This window comes from Podarcis raffonei, chromosome 4, assembly GCF_027172205.1.
Source record: "Podarcis raffonei isolate rPodRaf1 chromosome 4, rPodRaf1.pri, whole genome shotgun sequence".
Lineage (NCBI taxonomy): Eukaryota > Metazoa > Chordata > Lepidosauria > Squamata > Lacertidae > Podarcis > Podarcis raffonei.
The window spans coordinates 80,528,363-80,547,100 of NC_070605.1; the positions used below are offsets into that span (position 1 = coordinate 80,528,363).

An 18,738-nucleotide genomic window follows, 5' to 3' on the forward strand; every position below is an offset into this window, starting at 1 on the left:
AGGGTGCCATTTTAATGTACCATTAACTAATTGCTTTCTTTCAGAAATTCTTTCACTCATTTCTCCTTGTGTTTTTTTTTCATTTTTAGCTTCCATTATCAATCACTGGAAGGTGGGTATTTAAACACAACACATTACACGGAGACTTTCAATATTTATATAAATATACATTTGTCATGTAATTGAAGATGCGAAACACAAACCTGTGCTTTTTGCAAAGGAGCCATGCGACAGCATAGAACCGCGCTGCAGTTCCTACAGATTTCGAGGAAGATCTCTCTGTAGTTACCAGAGCTCCCATCTTCCCGTGGTTTCATTATTAATGATAATGCTGCTCCATCAATAATTAAACCATAATCTTGCATTTCAGCTGAAAGCCTATTGAGTGACAAAAATACACAAATTAATGCTGGTTTTGCAGTTTAACCAACCGTGTTTTATACAGCAGTCGCTTCAAAAGACATGCTGAAATGCAGCACACTCAGGGTATTTTGGGTTGCATGTAACATAGGGCTAAGGCTACAGTTCCTTCAGCTCAAGGATTTATCAGTGTGCAATGGAACATTCTTCCCCTTTTGTTCCCCCTTGTGCATCCTAATTCTCTTCTCTCTGTTAGCCCAACCCTCCAGAGAAGATTTGGGGACACAGGAGGGAGGCATGCAGGGGGAGGAGAGGGGAGAAAGTCCCATTCCTTGCGCTGACAGGATAATTTGGTTGAATACCATCTTTTAGATTTCTTGCCATTTGAAGTAACTAACTTGATACAGCAATCTTGTTTTTGCCTCAAATTACCCCCGTGGAGAGTAGAAACCCCACCACTAGGTTTTTATTCCCTCTACGCACTAGGATACTCTCACAAGAAATCTATTCCCTCAATTTCCAATTTTGTTGCACAGGATAAAAGGTAAAGGGACCCCTGACCATTAGGTCCAGCCGTGGCCGACTCTGGGGTTGCGACGCTCATCTCGCTTTATTGGCCGAGGGAGCCAGCGTACAGCTTCCGGGTCATGTGGCCAGCATGACTAAGCCGCTTCTGGAGAACCAGAGCAGTGCACAGAAACGCCGTTTACCTTCCCACTGGAGCGGTACCTATTTATCTACTTGCACTTTTACGTGCTTTCGAACTGCTAGGTTGGCAGGAGCAGGGACCGAAGAATGGGAGCTCACCCCATTGTGGGGATTCGAACCACCGACCTTCTGATCGACAAGTCCTAGGCTCTGTGGTTTAACCCACAGCGCCACCCGCATCCCATAGCGCCACCTGTGTCCAGGATAAAGCCAAGCTATTTTTACATTTTGTGGGGTAATCTGCCGCCTCTCTCTATATGAACCTACCCAGACCCTAAGATCATCCTCTGGGGCCTTTTTTTGTGTGCCTCCTCCACGTGAGGTCCAGAGGGTGGCAACATGAGGGCCTTTTCTGCAGTGGTTCCCCGTTTGAGGACTGCTCTCCCCCAGGGAGGTTTGGCTGGCAACTTCATTATACACCCTTAGGTGCCAGGCGAAAATATTCTTCAACCAGGCCTCTGTGGCTGACTGACATCCAATGCCATTTTAAAATGTATTGGGGGAGGGGAGGCAAGGACTCCAATGGGACCAAGATGAGCACTAGAGTTAGCTGTGACCCAGTGGCCAGGATTTCTGACCTTCTAGCCGACAACATGGATCATGTTTCGCTCCATTTCTGTCAGGAGTTGATATTTCAGAATGGCAGCACCCATGTTCTGGAAATCCCTGCCTATTAACATTAGAAAGGTCCCTCGATAGATAGATAGGATAGATGATAGATAGATAGATAGATAGATAGATAGATAGATGATAGATAGATAGATAGATGATAGATAGATGATAGATAGATAGATAGAGGATAGATAGATGATAGATAGATGATAGATAGAGACCTATAGATGCCTTCTAAAAACCTACGTAGTTATATAATTTAAAATCGGCTTTTAAATTTTGTTGATTTCATCTGTGTATTTATCACACACGATAATGATTAGGTAGCTAATGACTGTGTACCTATACATACTGTGTTTTTCAGTGTATTTTTCTGCGTATAAGACTAGGTTCCCCCCTCCAAAAAAATAATGTCCAAAATTTGGGTGTGTCTTATCCATGGGGGGCCATCTCTCCCCCATTTTCTTAAATCGGAATCCCCCAAAATAGGGGACGTCTTATACATGGAAAAATACGGTATATCTATATATGTTTTTTTAATTCTGCCACTGAACCAATGCCAAAAAAAGGATGCAAATTTTGACTTTGGTTGAATTTGTACTTTATACATACCCTGAGAAGGTGTCCCTTGTTAAACTGCCGCTGTGCCTTAGGACAGTCTTGCTTAAATCAAACAACACATCGTGCAAGCTCTGCTCCTCTATTTTCTTGGTAGTTAACTCAAGTATTTGAGTATTTCTTCTGAATAGTTTGCAGGCGTAGCAGGCAGCTGCAGCAGTCTCCATTTTGTCTCCCGTCAGAACCCAAACCTTTATGCCAGCTTTTTGCAGGGATTCGATTGTATCAGCAGCCTTTTCCTGTAATCTTTGAGATACCAATCACAAATAATTATTGACAAACTTTAAATTAAAAATTTAGGGCACTTACTAAAAGGTTTCTATCATATCGGAAAACATGGCGGTAAAAAGGAGTTTGGACTTAAGAAGCCTTTGATGGTCATGCAATATTTTATTTATTTATTTACTCAATAGTTTTCTCTCCGTTGATTTAAAGAGTTCAGATGCTGCAGTCCAGAGGAGCTACAGTGTATTTTAGTGCCCTTCACCTGTCTGTTTTAAAGCACATATAATCATGCTTCACAGCAATTTACTCCATTTTTAGTTAAACTGGCAAGATGCAGCAAACCTTTGAATTGCTCACAACTCAGTCTCATTTTGTGAAGTTTGAAAAAGAATTAATTTTTTTGTTAGAATCTTAGTATATTTTAGGCTTCAAACCAACAGATACTAACACTGTCTATGTCATACTGGCTTTAAGTTGGTCTCCGTAGTAACTTAACAAAAACAGAAAAACTTGTTTTTCATCTGCTTTGCCAGTAAAATAATTAAAAATATACAAGGCTTAGGTAGGCAAATAATAAAAATTGGATGTCTTGTCCACTGAAAAGTATTCGTGGGCGTTTCCTGAACCCCACACATGAACATAAATAATTTTTTTATTCTACACTTCTAGCTGCACTGATAGCAAGGTAATTGGTAGGAAAGAAGCCATTTCTTGTTGCAGTTTTCAGCTAATCAGCATATTCCCAGGTTCAAACCTGGTGGCTCCAGAAATATAAAAATTAGGACCAGTCTAAGAAAGGGGGAGTGAGGAAGAGAGATAGAAAGCAAGCTAAATCTATACATTCCAGGTTGAACAATATGTTTCTATTCCCATTAGGCTGAGTTTAGCTTGACTACAGCAAAAGAGGCCTGAAACAATGAAAAGGAACTTCGTACTAAGGGCTGGTCTACAAAACAAAACCTGAGCAAAACTGCAAGCTTTTCAGGTCAGGGACCTGTTAAGTTGTGGGTGAACATATCAGACGACACAGCGATTCTTCAAACAGCTCGTTTATTCACAGGCCAGAACAGAACTGAACTGAAGGGTTCAGCCAGCCTGCTTATATAGAGCTCCACTAGAACGTAACAGTAATCATTTTCTGTAACTATCCAATCACTGAACGTCACTTTCAATCCCTTATTTGCATATGTGGACCTGAGTGAAAACTATCTACAGTATCCCCCTGCTGGCCCAGGGTGAGAACTTCAGTACATAACAGGACCTTTACTGCTTACAGAGCTCTGTAAATCACAATGTGTATGGAGACCGCTCAATAATGATGATGGCAGTGGCTGCAACTATGAAGAAGCAGAAGGAGGAGTGATATCAATAACGACTCTCCCTTGCTCCTACGATTACTAACCATGGACTTGACTTCCTGTCTTCACCCCATGCAGCAGGCAGTAGTAGTGATGGGTGGACACAGTTTGACTCAAAATCTGAGTGCACATTACAAGTATTCTTAGGAAGCTCAACCAAATTTTGTGTGGCCGCAGGAGAGCAATGGAAATGGACTTTAATGACCCCCCCCCCCATTTCCAGTGAAGGTTAAATGCCAGAGAGACAGTGGGGCTACCTATTTTCAATGCACCCTTGTTTCTTTTACAGTATGTAATAACATCTGAGCCCTGGTGTTTTATTGAGGCAAATACACATGGTGAAAGTGGGAACATTTTGATGCAATGTACGAGTGGGAAGTCTTGCCCAGTTTGCGTGAGATAGTCTTCTATTTCCCTGCTTTCATTTTTATTGAGTTGGGAGTAGGTTGTTATTTTTAATAACTGGGACCAGAAAACTTGCTGTCAGGGAAAAGGCGGGATATTAAATAAATATGCATATATTATAATTATCATAATGTTTAGAGATTCTTTTATCCCAGTGCAATGCATTCTGAGGTTTTTGTCATTTCACAGTACAATTAGTTTCTGTTGTGGAAACAGCTCGTAGTGCTGCTAATTACTGTGTGGCCACATTGTAAACTACTAATTGTTATAATACTGCTTCTAAATGCTTCCACAAGACCGTTATTGAGTCAGATGTGCTAAGAAGAGATTAATGGGTCTGGCAGGGCAGTGGGGTGAGGGTGGGCCAGAAAGGATGCTCCCCCATTAGGAGAGGGGGAGAAAGGACACTTGCAAAAATCCGTTAAGAAGGATTAGACAAGTACAGGGTTTCTTTTCTTTCAGCTCTGTACCACCCCTTTGATTCCAAATTCTGGTTTGTTAACTGGTTTTAAATCTATTTTAGGAAACGTTTACATTATTGTGTATTGGCTGCATGTCGGTTTGACCGCTGTTGTGGTAGAAACACAGCCCATAAATCTAAACAAACAAACAATAAATAAATTGGGCTCTCTACAGACAACTGTGTCTCACTGAGACACGTATGAGCCTTTTGCCCTTGCATGCAGCTCTCATTCCCTTGATAAGGAAGTCTGTATCGTTCAAATCAGAAAACTGTGGTTAACAGGTGTTGAGGAAACCAGGACCTTAAACCAGTCTTCAAACTTTGTTCATGATCCTGGTGTGGTCTGAACATAGTAACCAAAATGGGAAACTATAGTTTATTAGATAGGGAGGTATTCAAATACATTTTTGAGTTAACACCAGGGGACTTCCCTGTCTCTCCTACCCTCGTGCTATCCCCAAATCTGCTCCAGAACAGATTTAGGAGGCACATATAGGGAAGAGGCATTGAAGAGTGGTTTTTATTGGATTGTTAAAATGGAAAATTTAATATATATATATATATATATATATATATATATATATATGCTTTAAATTAAAAGAAGTGCACTAACCGGTCTTCAACTGCTGTAGCACCAAGCAGGATAAGTCCCTTTTCTATCTGCTCATATGCCTCAGCCAGTTTCTTCTCCCGATCCCGAAGAGCCAGTTTGGCCTCCTGCAAATGCTTCTGCACATTCTCGTATTCTTCACAGGTGAATTTCTTATACGCTACACATAACGTTCGCAGACCCTCCTAAAGGAAAGTATTTTAAAAGCACAGAGACGTGTTCACTGAAAGTCTTCTGGAGATTTTCAATTCTGCAGGTTATAATTTAGGTTTCTGCCTCGTGTAGTGGTTTAATTGATGAGGTTAGCATGCAAGTTTATCAACTGCCTTGAGCAAGGCAACAATTTGGTTAACTTGAATGTTGCCTCTGGAGAAGGCTATGAGAAAGCTGGAAAACCAACTTCTCAACAGTTTGGGGGAAAGAAAGAAAGAAAATACTGTTGATAGAGGTGGGCAAACCACTATGGCTTCCATCAAAAACCCATATGTGACAAGCAGAACTACAAGATTCGTGGGTATCTCTAAAAATTTATGCTGTGTGTGTGTGGCCTTTCACAAAAAATGCACTGAAGGAGAAGGGAAGTCAACACAACGATGACCACACTTTGCTATCATTCCCTTATTTAGGCAAGTTTGCCCTTACAAACTGACTTTTGCATCTTTCTGCCTTGAATGCACACAATTTGCACATAATAAATGCCAAATGCTGGATCTTACCACTGCATTACGCTCAACTCTTGATCTAATCTGGTCTATTTTGCCTTCTGCAACTCTGGGGAAAATAGACGAATCTGCTCCTTTACAAAACAGAAATATTTCTCCTGGAAATGTAAGCAAAACAAAATTTTAAAAGTGGGTTAAATGCAGATAAAGCCCTTGCTGTTCTGAACCACAGGTTCAAAGGATAGCACGGGGGAGTGGCTGGGTACAGGGATATCAAAGAAGGATGTCAAAAACACCAGTGTGATTAGCTCTAGTATTATTAAAAGACTTACAGCAAAGTAGCCTGGCAGGTCTCCTAGCCTCTGCAGACGCAGGACAGACAATGCAGCAAGGAGATGGCTTGTCTGCCCCGGGTCTGCAAAGGCTAGGACACCTAGCAGGCTGCTTTGCTGTAAGCCTTCCTTAATAAAAAAAACTAGAACTGATCACTGTTTGGTATCCTTGCACTCAATCACTCCCATGATCCCTCCCCTTTGGGCCTATGGTTCAGAACCCTTGCCACCAAAATATTTAAAAAAGTCTTCTTATGAAACAGCTTTTTGAAATTATAACACTCTATATTAAATGGACTCAAATTAAACGGAGTCAAAATTACAAGCATACTACAGTCGTACCTTGGTTTTCTAACAGCTTAGTTTTGGCTCCCGAACACTGCAAACCCAGAAGTGACTGTTCCAGTTTGCGAATTCTTTTTGGAAGCCGAACGTCCGACGGGGCTTCTGCATCTTCCGATTGGCTGCAGGACCTTCCTGCAGCCAATCAAAAGCCATGCTTTGGTTTCTCAATGTTTTGGAAGTCGAATGGACTTTCGGAAAGGATTCCATTCGACTTCCAAGGTACGACTGTATTCGAAAATATGACGGAACAGTAGAAAACGGCAAAAATCAAGACAGGCTAAAGATTTGTGATAATCTGAGGCCCTTCTTCATGTACATGTTCCACAATAGGTCTGGAGGGTGAGAACGGGGCCTTTTTGGCAGGGGCTCCCCGCTTGTGGAATGCTCTCCCCAGGGAGGTTTGCCTAGCGCCTTCGCTACATATCTTTATGTGAGGAGCAAAAATGTTCCTCTGTAGCCAGGTCTTTGGCTGATAAAAAAGTCTATGGCCGTTTAAATGTGTCTGTGGGAGGGGAGTGGTATTAGTTGTTGTTGTTGTTGTTGTTGTTATGATAGGTATTTGTGTTTTCATTTTGTATTTTTATTTGATAAAGCGCCCTGTGATCTTCGGATGAAGGGCAGTATATAAATTAAATAAATAAATATATAATAGATTTCAGACTTAAACCAAGTTCCCAAGAGCTTAGGGACTAGACTTTCTCTTTCTTTAAGTACCTTTTGCCGATTTAACTATCACACTCATTCGTCTCCTTACAGAATCAAAACTAAGGATTTCCAATAGTTCAAACCTAAAGGGGGAAAAACAAGGACATGTTGTAATAACGTATTTTTTAATATCCATACACACAAACACACACACACACAGGGAGTAAAACAGATGTAAATCCATGGTCCCTGTGAGATAAACAAAGCGTTTCATTAAACTCCATACCCTTGGCTCAAAATCCAAACTGACAGTCTTGCAAATCACCCCCGTAATAAACCATACACTTAACTAAGCAAAGTGTTTTTCTCAAAGTTAACTTTTTAAAAGGCATTAAAGACAAAACATACTTATGTACAGGACAACAGTGCACAACTTACCTTTCAATATCATTTTCTCGATTCAAGATTTCCATAAAATTGTCCTTCAGTCTTAAATAAGTGTAACCAAGCCTGAAATTCAACCGTAGATACACATCAGAAGTTACAACAACTAACTGTATGCCACCAAGTTTACAGTAGACTGAACTGTGTGGCAGGTTGTGTATTACTAGAAACAAACTTCTCTAAATTTAATTTACAGATCACACAAGTTATTATTTGCTCAAGCTGGCTCAAGATTTCTCTGTGGTTCTGTTTCTCATTTCAATGTTTTGAGAACAATCCTACCACATAAGCTGCTCCCACAGTTCAGGATCATTACTTTCCACCACTTTCCAAAAACACTGTACTTTTGGCTCCCCCTGTACTCTTGCATGGACATACAGACACACCTAAGTACCTCACCTGTGGCATGTTCACCACACCCAAATGACAACAATCAAGTAAGTATACGATGAAGATGGTATTAATCTTTTCCTCCCCAAAATATATGGGCACAGAAGTACCTAGACCTTCAGACACCTGGACCTGATTAAAGCCTGCTTCATAACAAGTAGATTATCCCCATATGATAAGTTATCATCCCTGCCCCAATCCAGGATGTTCCCATTGCAAAACATAGCTGCTTCAAAGCTCTTAAGGCAAAACACTCCCTCACTTTGACCACCTGCTCTAATATTGTGCTGGCAGGAATAGCAGAGTGGTCCTTAGTGTCCCATTACACATATGGCCTGTAAAGCTGTACAGCCGTTGTGCTGTACCTTGTAATGAAATTCTACCTTTCTGTTTCTTGTCCATGCTCTCTCTACCGCCTCTGTCGCCCTGCATGCCTCCCCCTTCCACTAATGTTAACAGTTCTACCAGCTCTGAGCCACACAAGTTCTCTTCAGGAACAGTAACCGGGTTTGAGAAAGCAGAAGAAAAGTTTATTTTTCAACAGAGACATTCAAACAACACCTCCCACGCAGCAAGGCCTGACCTCTCCCCCTCTCTCCATTTCCTGTGTCCTCCTTACTTTCATTTTACCCTCAGCACGTCTCTCACTTCAGGGACACCTTCACAAAGATATTTCTCCCCAATGGCTGCCTTTGGAGTTACTATCAAAGGAAAAGTGTCTCAGCTCTCACACAAGCTGAAAAAAGGCATTATGGTCCATACCTCTGAATCCCTTCAACTAAAGCAACTTCATCAGGGGACGATGAAATATACACGGCAGACCTCCCCGACAGCTGTGCTTTCTTCAACCCATCCACGTTGTCATCTTCCTTCACTTGAACCGTGTGACAAAGGCACAGAGCACGGAAAAAGAGTTCTTCTCTGTCCTAATAAAGAAGAAGAGGAGTTTGGACTTGATATCCCGCCTTTCACTCCCCTTAAGGAGTCTCAAGGTGGCTAACAATCTCCTTTCCCTTCCCACAACAAACACTCTGTGAGGTGAGTGAGACTGAGAGACTTCAGAGAAGTGTGACTAGCCCAAGGTCACCCAGCAGCTGCATGTGGAGGAGCGGGGAAGCGAACCAGGTTCACCAGATTACGAGTCCACCGCTCTTAACCACCACACCACGCTGGCTCCCAAGAAGAATGCTGCTAACACAGATTTCCAACTCCAAGGGAATTAGCAACAACATTTAATACTTTGCACATGTAACAGTAGCAGCTGAACAGACTAGATTGCCATGCATTATTTAAGTTCACACACTAAATTCTTTTGGTAAGTTAAAGGTTGTTTGTGGGAGGAAAGCTGCCCATCCTACACTCTGGCGTCACCTGAGATGCTTTAAAGGCCTCTACGGACTAAGTTAGGGACGCGGGTGGCGCTGTGGGTTAAACCACAGAGCCTAGGACTTGCCGATCAGAAGGTCGGTGGTTCGAATCCCCGTGACAGGGTGAGCTCCCGTTGCTCAGTCTCTGCTCCTGCCAACCTAGCAGTTCGAAAGCATGTCAAAGTGCAAGTAGATAAATAGGTACCGCTCCGGTGGGAAGGTAAACGGCGTTTCCGTGCGCTGCTCTGGTTCACCAGAAGTGGCTTAGTCATGCTGGCCACATGACCCGGAAGCTGTACGCCGGCTCCCTTGGCCAGTAAAGCGAGATGAGCGCCGCAACCCCAAAGTCGGCCACGACTGGACCTAATGGTCAGGGATCCCTTTACCCTTTACCTTTACAGACTAAATGGGACCCTCCTAAGCAATGCAGGATGCTGTTGTCCCCCCTTAGTACCCTAGAGTCCTCCCTATCTCTGGACTCTCATTTATGTTTCAAACCAGTTCATCTTGGAACAACAGTGACTTTATTAAGAAGCTACCATTGGAATAGAAAAGGATTGCAAATGATTTAGCATACTGAATAGATAAATTGCTGTAAGCTACTTTAATTTGAAGTGTTTTTGTCTTCACTAGCTTGTTTGGAGCAAGGGTATCCTTCAGCTTTGCAAACTATTATTTGTAAATATTATGAGCAACAGTTCTTGAGTTATAGCAAAGCAGGAATGTCGTATTAACAAAGGAGGGGGAATGAAACATTCTGAAAGCAAAATTCCTACTTGACAAAAAGCTACTTTATTTAACTGAGCCCCCCAACTGTCTTGTTTTCAGTATTTAATAATAATAATAATAATAATAATAATAACAACAACAACAACAACAACAACAACAACAACAACAACAGTAATAAAATTTCGTACTTTGCCACTTCCTCCTGGGGAAGAATCAATCATATCAATACCAGCAGAATCGGGGAGAATTTGGCCATTACAGATGACATGAGGAACATACACATGGCCCTCAATGCAGCATTCTATGAACTCCATATTGTTCTCTGTTAAGGTCCCTGTTTTATCTGTGAAGACATATTCAACCTGAAGAGAAACAGATAGAACAATTTAGAATTAAAACAACAATAACAGAGCTGGGGGGCAAGGCAGGGGAAGTCAGATATTTCAATAGATGAAGGTTTTATGTGATACTTTTTTCTCCTCTGTCCTTGAAAAAGCATGCAGTACTTGTCTTTTCCAGGTGAGGCATAGGAACCTCCAGCCCATGGGCTTAACCTGGTTCACCAAAACTCTTTATTCAGTTCTCGGCATTATCCATATGACACTGAAATATGTCCAGTTCTGGGCACCACCACTTAAGAAGGAGATTGACAAGCTGGAAAATGTGCAGAGGAGGGCGACCAAGATGGCCAAGGGTCTGGAAACCATGCCTTATGAGGAACGGTTGAGGGAGTTGGGAATGCTTAGCCTGGGAAAGAAGAATTTGAGAGATATAATAGCCATCTTCAGATGGCTGTCACATGGAAGATGGAGCAAGCTTGTCTTCTCCTACTCCGGAGAGTAGGGCTTGATCCAATGGATTCAAATTACAAGAAAGGAGATTCTGACTAAACATCAGTGATAACTTTCTGACAGTAAGAGCTGCTCGACATTGGAACAAACTCCCTCAGGAAGTTGTGGACTCTCCTTCCTTGGAGGTTTTTAAGCAGAGAAGAAGAAGAAGAAGAAGAAGAAGAAGAAGAAGAAGAAGAAGAAGAAGAAGAAGAAGAAGAGTAGTAGTAGTAGTAGTAGTAGTAGTAGTAGTAGTTTGGATTTGATATCCCACTTTATCACTACCCAAAGGAGTCTCAAAGCGGCTAAGATTTTCCTTTCCCTTCCTCCCCCACAACAAACACTCTGTGAGGTGAGTGGGGCTGAGAGACTTCAGAGAAGTGTGACTAGCCCAAGGTCACCCAGCAGCTGCATGTGGAGGAGCGGAGACGCGAACCCGGTTCCCCAGATTATGAGTCTACCACTCTTAACCATTACACCACACTGGCTTGAGGTTGGGTGGTCATCTGTCATGGATGCTTTTGTTGAGATGACCTCCGGGGTCCCTTCCAATTCTACAGTTCTATGATTCTATGACACACTGCCTTTTCTTGTCCCATTGTACAGAGAGCTGGCCATGCAGGAAGATGTATTTCCAAATAAAATGGTCTTCTCAATATCTGCAAGAATCTAAATATCAGAAACAGCTACAAGATTTGTAGGATACTTGGTACGTGACTTGTTACCTGTCCCAACTCTTCATTGAGGTCAGACGTATTCACCAGCGGCCCTTCGCCTGTTTCTTCATCAAACATTTCTTCATCCCAGGTAAGAAAATAAGAACCAAGAAACTTCTGCATTTCTACTGTGACGTACATGGATACAGGAATGATGTAGTTGAAAAGAACCATGAAGGCAAGGAAATCTGTAAATGCTGTAATAAACTGCCAAGGCGGCAGGGTTGGGGTTGGGGGGACAAAAGCAAAGAATTTATTTGGATATACAGTAAGAGCAAGAATCTTAGCTGCAATCAAGCAGTTGGATCGACTTCTATCAAACATGCATAGGATTGCACTCTTAGGTTGCAATCCTAAGTACATTTACTGCAGAATAAGTCTTATTAATGACTGCACTCTTAGACATTTGAGATCTATAACTTAACTCCCTCTCTTTTATCCCAGGGAAAAATTCTGCCTCATCCAAAATAATCACTGATCTGCTCTGCAAAAAAAATCTTTAGATTTATTATATTGTTTATATTCTAAAATACATATTTTTAAACTGTAGGTGTATCATGAAGAAAAATCAAGTAGTTAGCTTAGGCCCAGTGCAGCCATAATGGGCTTACTCTGATAAACTACTGCTTGTTGGTGCATGAAAAATTGACAAGTTGAAGCACATTCTCCTCCTTGCCTAGCCTTCTGTTCCTTTGTGTGCAGAGCTGCAGACATGACTTCTATGTTTCTTAAACTAGTTTCCCACAACTTCCCAAGCAGGAAACTGGTTTGAGCATTTCCTTCTTTCCAGTTCATCCCTTGTTCATGTGCTAAAAAAACTGTGGTTTTTTGAGCAGCCCAATTCACATGCACTTTGCCAGTACTTGCTTTTAACTACCAGAAGCCCCAAAGAAGATACACAGAAAGAAAAAACTCCTTTATTCAGATTATCCTGTAGGATTGGAAGGGTGGCGGAGCAAAGAATGTTCCATATTATTTGCAAAGGAAGAACACTCTTGAAGGCATTACCAAGCAATGTAGTTATTGGAGATATGTAAGGGCAGAAATATAGCAAAACTGCATTATCATCATCATCATCATCTGCCATTAGTTGCATCCAACACGCCACACAGGTGACAGTAAGGCTTCCATCAATGGAACAGGGAGAAAAGCCATTTTCAGCAATTCCTCCCTCCTCCTCAGAAGGTATGGGAAATATTTTAGAGCAAATTTAGTGAGGCACTGAGGGAGGGGGAATAACTGAAAATCACTTCTTTTCCCATTCTACTAACAGAAGCCTTATCATCAGCTGTAGTAACACTATTGCGCAAAACCCTTAAATCTTCTATTAAACCTCAAGTTATTCACATACCACATTTCTTTTCCGTTCCAGTTCTGTTTTCTCATTATACCAAGGCTCATCGCGAAACTGCTCACTTTGCCACACGTATTTCAGGACAGTATTTATTAGTGATTTACTGATCAGAATACAGAGGTATACAATAAGAAATACATTCATGGATCTGAAACAAATGAGAGGAAAAGGTTTTTAGCATAAGTAAAAAAGAGAGATTTTTTAATATATATGTTAGCATGCTTTTGATTTAGTCTAAGCTTTCCCCACCCTCCATGTAAATTTGACATATCTAACAAATGCAGCAAAGGACCTTTTGCAGAAAAGGCATTTGCAATTCATAATAGGGAATAAAGGATTGCACAGTGCATATTACAAAGGTTATCAGTGCTTTTGATGAATCATGACCCACATGTATTATTTTGGTTTTGATAGGTGGACAAATGGGCAAATATCCCTCAGGCTATGCACTATAAACCAAACTTACTACATCCTCGGTTCAACACCAGTTATGATCAGCTCATTCTTCTGGAATGACAGGGCTAGTTGTGAAATTGCCATGACGAAAACCATAATCTTTGTCTGAACAGTACTAACATGTGCATGCAAAGGCATTTCCAAAGCATTTACACTCCCACTTTTCTTCTCAGGAACATGGGAGTGGTTTCTTACATAGGACCGCCACTATTTCATTCTCACAACAAACCTACAGGTGAGGTTAAGCGGAAAGTACATAAATGAATATGCAACATGCTGCAAGACTGAACAATAATCTGATTTCCCCGGTCCAGATCTAACAATCCAGAAAGGTGTTTTAAATTTGTACATTTGGCTGTTTCCAGAAGCAAACCAGTGGAGGAGGAACTGGTGGGCCTTTCAGAGTTGTGTTATATTACATGCATTTTGCATAAACCACTGTGTGGTTAATGGCAAGCATTGATCACCCAGTATAGTTAGAGGTGCCACCAAACTTGTACTCCGGCGACGGGAAATCATGACTGCTACGAAGACGAAGCAATCATTTTGTTCCCCCAATTCTTCTCCAGCTCAGATGCAGTGGTAGTTTCCTTGCAGATGGTAAGTCACTGGGAAAGGACTCTCCCTCCCCACTCCCTTCTCTAACAGACTGGTATGCTGCAATGCAGCACCTAGGAGCCCTATGGGGAAACTGTGCATTCTTTGGGATATTAGAGGCTTTGAAGGGTGGCATGTGCTACATTGCAGCATGGCAGACCACCCAAGAGCAGAATGCCCCTCCTTTTCTTCTCCCTATAGCTTATTGCTGCCATTGGCTGTGCCAGTACCCTATTAAGTAAGGTTTAAGGCAGGCAAGTCCAAAGTCCTTTTGGGGGGCCTAATTCAGCCCCCCAGACGGTTTTATCCGGCCCCTCCTGTGGCAGTTTATTTATTGGGGTCAAATCCTTAAAAAAAAATAACTTTGGGGTAAAGTCGTAAAAAAAGGTTGGTTCACTTCATCAAATCTGGCCCTCTTTGAAAAAAGTTGGGGCAGCCCTGGTTTAAGGGAAGGGGTTTGTGGGGATTGGAGGATATGAAGTGGATCCAATTTTGACTGGTTCAGAAATAAGCCCAAATATTTTCCAGTATAATGTATGAAACAAACTCATGCTTGTCTAAAAGAACAAGACAAGTACAAACAGGAATGGCATCAGAAGCAGGGCTTTTTCCCCCAGCTAGAACTCGCTGGAACTGCGTTCCGGCACCTCTCAGTTTGGTGCCATTGCCATCATAAGAGAACAAGGAAGGTGAGTTCCGGCATCTCTTTTTCTAGAAAAATAGCACGGATCAGAACCTTTTCAAAGCTAGCAGTTTTAAACTGGCAATCAAGTGATGACTGTATCCCAATGTGTACGAACAAACAGCAGAAGAACAAAACCTTCATAGCAGGCTTACGACACGATTAGTTATTTCCAAAACAAACAAACACTGATAGGGGTTTTTCGCTGCTTCACATCATGCAGACATTTCCTTTCCTTTCCTGCTTCCCTCTGATCTTGCCCACACATATTTGCATATTAGAAGCACTCATAGCTTTACTTTTCCACAGCAGATCGTTTCTGAGATTTTGATTGGTAGTTCAATGCCATTTTTGTTTCCATGCCAGTGTAGATAGCAACACCTGGAACAAACAGAAATACTATTTCATCAAAAGAAAAATATGGATGTGGGTGCATGTGCATATTATGTAATATTACACACAACTGCTAGCTAATGCAGCTAATTACAAATTCTATTAAAAAGGATAGGATTGTGTAGGAGACACAGCTGTGGGCCTGATTTAGTGAGTCTGTTAATGGATGCATTAACAACTGCATACATTCAGCTGCGGGGCTCAGTTGAAACTGGAAGTGGTGGGATAATATTTGTTCAAGTTTTTAGGGGGGGGGGGTTAGGGCAATAAAACACATCTAGCATTTTAGCAGATTTATTCCAGAAGGGCACAAAAAATGTTCATCCATTCAGACTGAGGGCAATGCTGATGCAGGAATCATCTGTTTTCCCTCCATAATCATATTACCAAATCGGATTGGCTACATAATGCAATGCCATAATTACTGTATGACATCTCCCAATTTGATGAGATGGCCAGTGTGACGAAATCTGGGGGAAAGACAACCCAGAAAAATGGCTACAGACTAAAAAAGTAGGGAAAGAACAACAACAAGCAGTGAATATTTGCAGAATTAAGTGGTTATTCAGGAATGATTTGATTTCAAGAACACTATTTTCAGCCCCCAAATATAATATATATTAATATATTCAGTGTTATAGAAATTAAACCATCACCACCACCATCAAAACAGATAACAGTCCTTTTCAATGGGTTGTTTTTCCCCACTTCTTATTTTTTTAGCAGAATATCCTCTGTACGACATCAGAAGATGCTGCTGAAACTTAAATCTTCTCATTTATATCTCTGAATTAGGACTGTTACTGCTTTTATAGTAATTTACCAAATATTTTCTCTGTGTTCTTCAACGTAGCTCCTCTAAGAAGCACATTTTCAGATCCCAATGGCCTACAAAGGTAATAAGTGGCAAATATTAATTAACTGTCTGAAGTGGCAGAATGAAGGCAGTGTTTTAAACACAAAATAAATAAGGTTAAGTTTAGAAAAGAAAATAAGTTCACATTTCTGAAATGGCGGGCACCTCCAGATGACATTTATATAGAGTATTCATCCTGATTCACCTGTATGGAAGTTATATGTTTTCTTCAATGCTAAAAGCAGGTCATGCAATTGGTACAAACCCGAAACTTCTTATTAAAAAGTCCTTTCCAGTAAAGTAGGATAAGAGCTTTACTCATAAATGTGAGGATTCAAGTCAGGGCTTTAAAAAAAATACTTATTTTTACATACAAGCCTTATTAGCTGTATTTTAATAAAAATTGTTCAGGGTGGCATTAAAAGAAAGCATACAAATGCATAATAAAACAGCATGACATCAGTAGGAAGACTACAACCAGCGTATAAACCCATAAAATATTAAAAGGAAATGCCACGTGAACTCAATATGGATGGCATTAATCTTTCTTTAGCATTTCAGCACTTAAGCACTGGCAACCTTAGCAGAAGATTTTAATCTAAGACCATCAGTGCTTTAAAAACCAAAATGTTCTATAAACTCAAGTAGTGCGGTTAACCAGCTAAAAAAGAACTTCTGCGCATTCTAAGAACAGCACATTAAAGGCTTTTTAAAAAGGACTCACTTAGAGTATACTCATTTTTATGGTTGGTTGCACTTGAGGGTTGGAGTAGGATGGGGGCAGATTATTAGCCGCTATTTCATTCTGGTAAAAGCAAGACAAGGATGTTCACCAATCCTATCATCTAACCTTGTATTTAGCTGCCAAAATTTTAGCATCTGTTCCTCCACTGGCAGCTTCAATGGAAGCCGCATAGAGTTTCGTCCCCATACACAGTGCCCAGCCATACATAATCAAGTACTTTTTGTGTCATTCTCAACTATGTGCCTTTCATTCCCTGATGATCTGCTCCCTGATACTGATGAACAAAGAAAAAACCGGGTGGGCAGAAAGGGATTCGCATCAGGCTCTTGGCCCAGCTTTTTCAGCATAATGAAGCCACCATCTCAAAGAAAACTCAGTGCTCCTGATAGTCTTCATGCCCATTCTTCGCATCTGCTTTTCTCTGCTACAACGTGCCACGGTTTCACTTGTTTTGTTGCATATATTCCGAATTTAACTAGCCCTGACAGGTGCACATGCATGCACGCAACCCCAATACCAAAGTTCTTTGGGTGACACTGATAAAAGTTCTTAAAATGCAATATATTGCAGCACAAATTTAGCAATAAAATCAAACACCATCAGGTCTTAAAAACTTTTTAAGGGTGGAGGAAAAACACTGCCTGGCAGGTTGTCCTATAGTATTTGCTTATGGTAAGGATTGAATAACCCAGGCATTGCATATTTTAAGTCCTACCTTGCAACAGGCTCGTCTCTGTCATGGTAAACATTTATCCGACCAACAAATCTGCAAGAGGAAAAACAGATTAGGAAATACCTCAATATCATTATGCCTGTAGGAATGCAGAGAAGAGTATTCCAGTAATTGTACAGCCTTGCATGCAAATAAGTTCAGCTATTGCCTCTAGGGAGATGAATCACAAATGCACCTTTGAAACGCATTGCATTCCAAACCCTGCTTCAATGCAAAACTTCTACAGCTTGTATCCTTAGCTGTCCCTGGGTGCCTCAATGCAAACGCAAAACGGAACACCACAATAAATGAACTTGCCCTTTCACCCAAAACTTATTTCCCTCGTTTCATCATATATTTGTTTACTTCATAGCATTTATATACCGCTTGATTGTAGAAAACCTCAAAGCAGTTTATAAGATTACAGTCTAAGTAGTGGTTTTCTTTCATTTGGAGAACTGTATTCATATCCTGACTTCTAATTCCACATACTGTGACAAGATGTTGAAAATCAAAATTTCAGGATGGTGAACAGCGATTATCTCTAAGGGTGCACTGACATTACGCAGAGACAATGGAGTAAGATTCTGGAGAGAGATACTAGGAGAAAGGTAAGCCTGAGTTCCTATGACTGCTTCCAGGTAGGCTTTTCCCCTCAGAGATTGCTGAGGCCTTGTGATCTGATTCAACCTAACACCTGCAATTATATGGGAATATTTCTTTATTATGAATTTTATATACAGTGGTACCTTGGGTTAAGAACTTAATTCGTTCTGGAGGTCCGTTCTTAACCTGAAACTGTTCTTAACCTTAGGTACCACTTTAGCTAAGGGGCCTCCTGCTGCCGCCACACCGCGGCATCGCAATTTCTGTTCTTATCCTGAGGTAAAGTTCTTAACCCGAGGTATTACTTCCGGGTTAGCAGAGTCTGTAACCCGAAATGTTTGTAACCCGAGGTACCACTGTATCCCCCTTTTTGCTCGAAAATATTACAGTGGTATCTCTGGATGCAAACGGGATCCGTTCCAGAGCCCCGTTCGCATCCAGAACCAAACGCAACCTGCGTCTGCGCGGGTCACAATTCACCGCTTCTGTGCATGCGTGTGACGTCATTTTGACCGTCT

The 18,738-nt window shown here is 41.2% G+C and overlaps 1 protein-coding gene across 6 annotated transcripts in view; it reads right to left on the minus strand.

The window, feature by feature from the left end:
- Positions 1 to 18,738, minus strand: part of ATP11A (ATPase phospholipid transporting 11A) — a 110,059-nt gene that overhangs the window by 28,480 nt on the left and 62,841 nt on the right. For all 6 annotated transcript variants that reach the window (XM_053384400.1, XM_053384399.1, XM_053384403.1 and 3 more), the window contains exons 8-20: positions 17,618 to 17,668; positions 16,125 to 16,189; positions 15,208 to 15,289; positions 13,171 to 13,321; positions 11,829 to 12,026; positions 10,462 to 10,635; positions 8,940 to 9,103; positions 7,782 to 7,853; positions 7,413 to 7,486; positions 6,076 to 6,179; positions 5,363 to 5,544; positions 2,293 to 2,544; positions 204 to 378 (exon numbers count right to left, since the gene is read on the minus strand). In XM_053384400.1, coding sequence (XP_053240375.1) covers positions 204 to 378; positions 2,293 to 2,544; positions 5,363 to 5,544; positions 6,076 to 6,179; positions 7,413 to 7,486; positions 7,782 to 7,853; positions 8,940 to 9,103; positions 10,462 to 10,635; positions 11,829 to 12,026; positions 13,171 to 13,321; positions 15,208 to 15,289; positions 16,125 to 16,189; positions 17,618 to 17,668 — 1,744 coding nt within the window. The remainder of the gene's footprint in view (positions 1 to 203; positions 379 to 2,292; positions 2,545 to 5,362; positions 5,545 to 6,075; positions 6,180 to 7,412; positions 7,487 to 7,781; positions 7,854 to 8,939; positions 9,104 to 10,461; positions 10,636 to 11,828; positions 12,027 to 13,170; positions 13,322 to 15,207; positions 15,290 to 16,124; positions 16,190 to 17,617; positions 17,669 to 18,738) is intronic.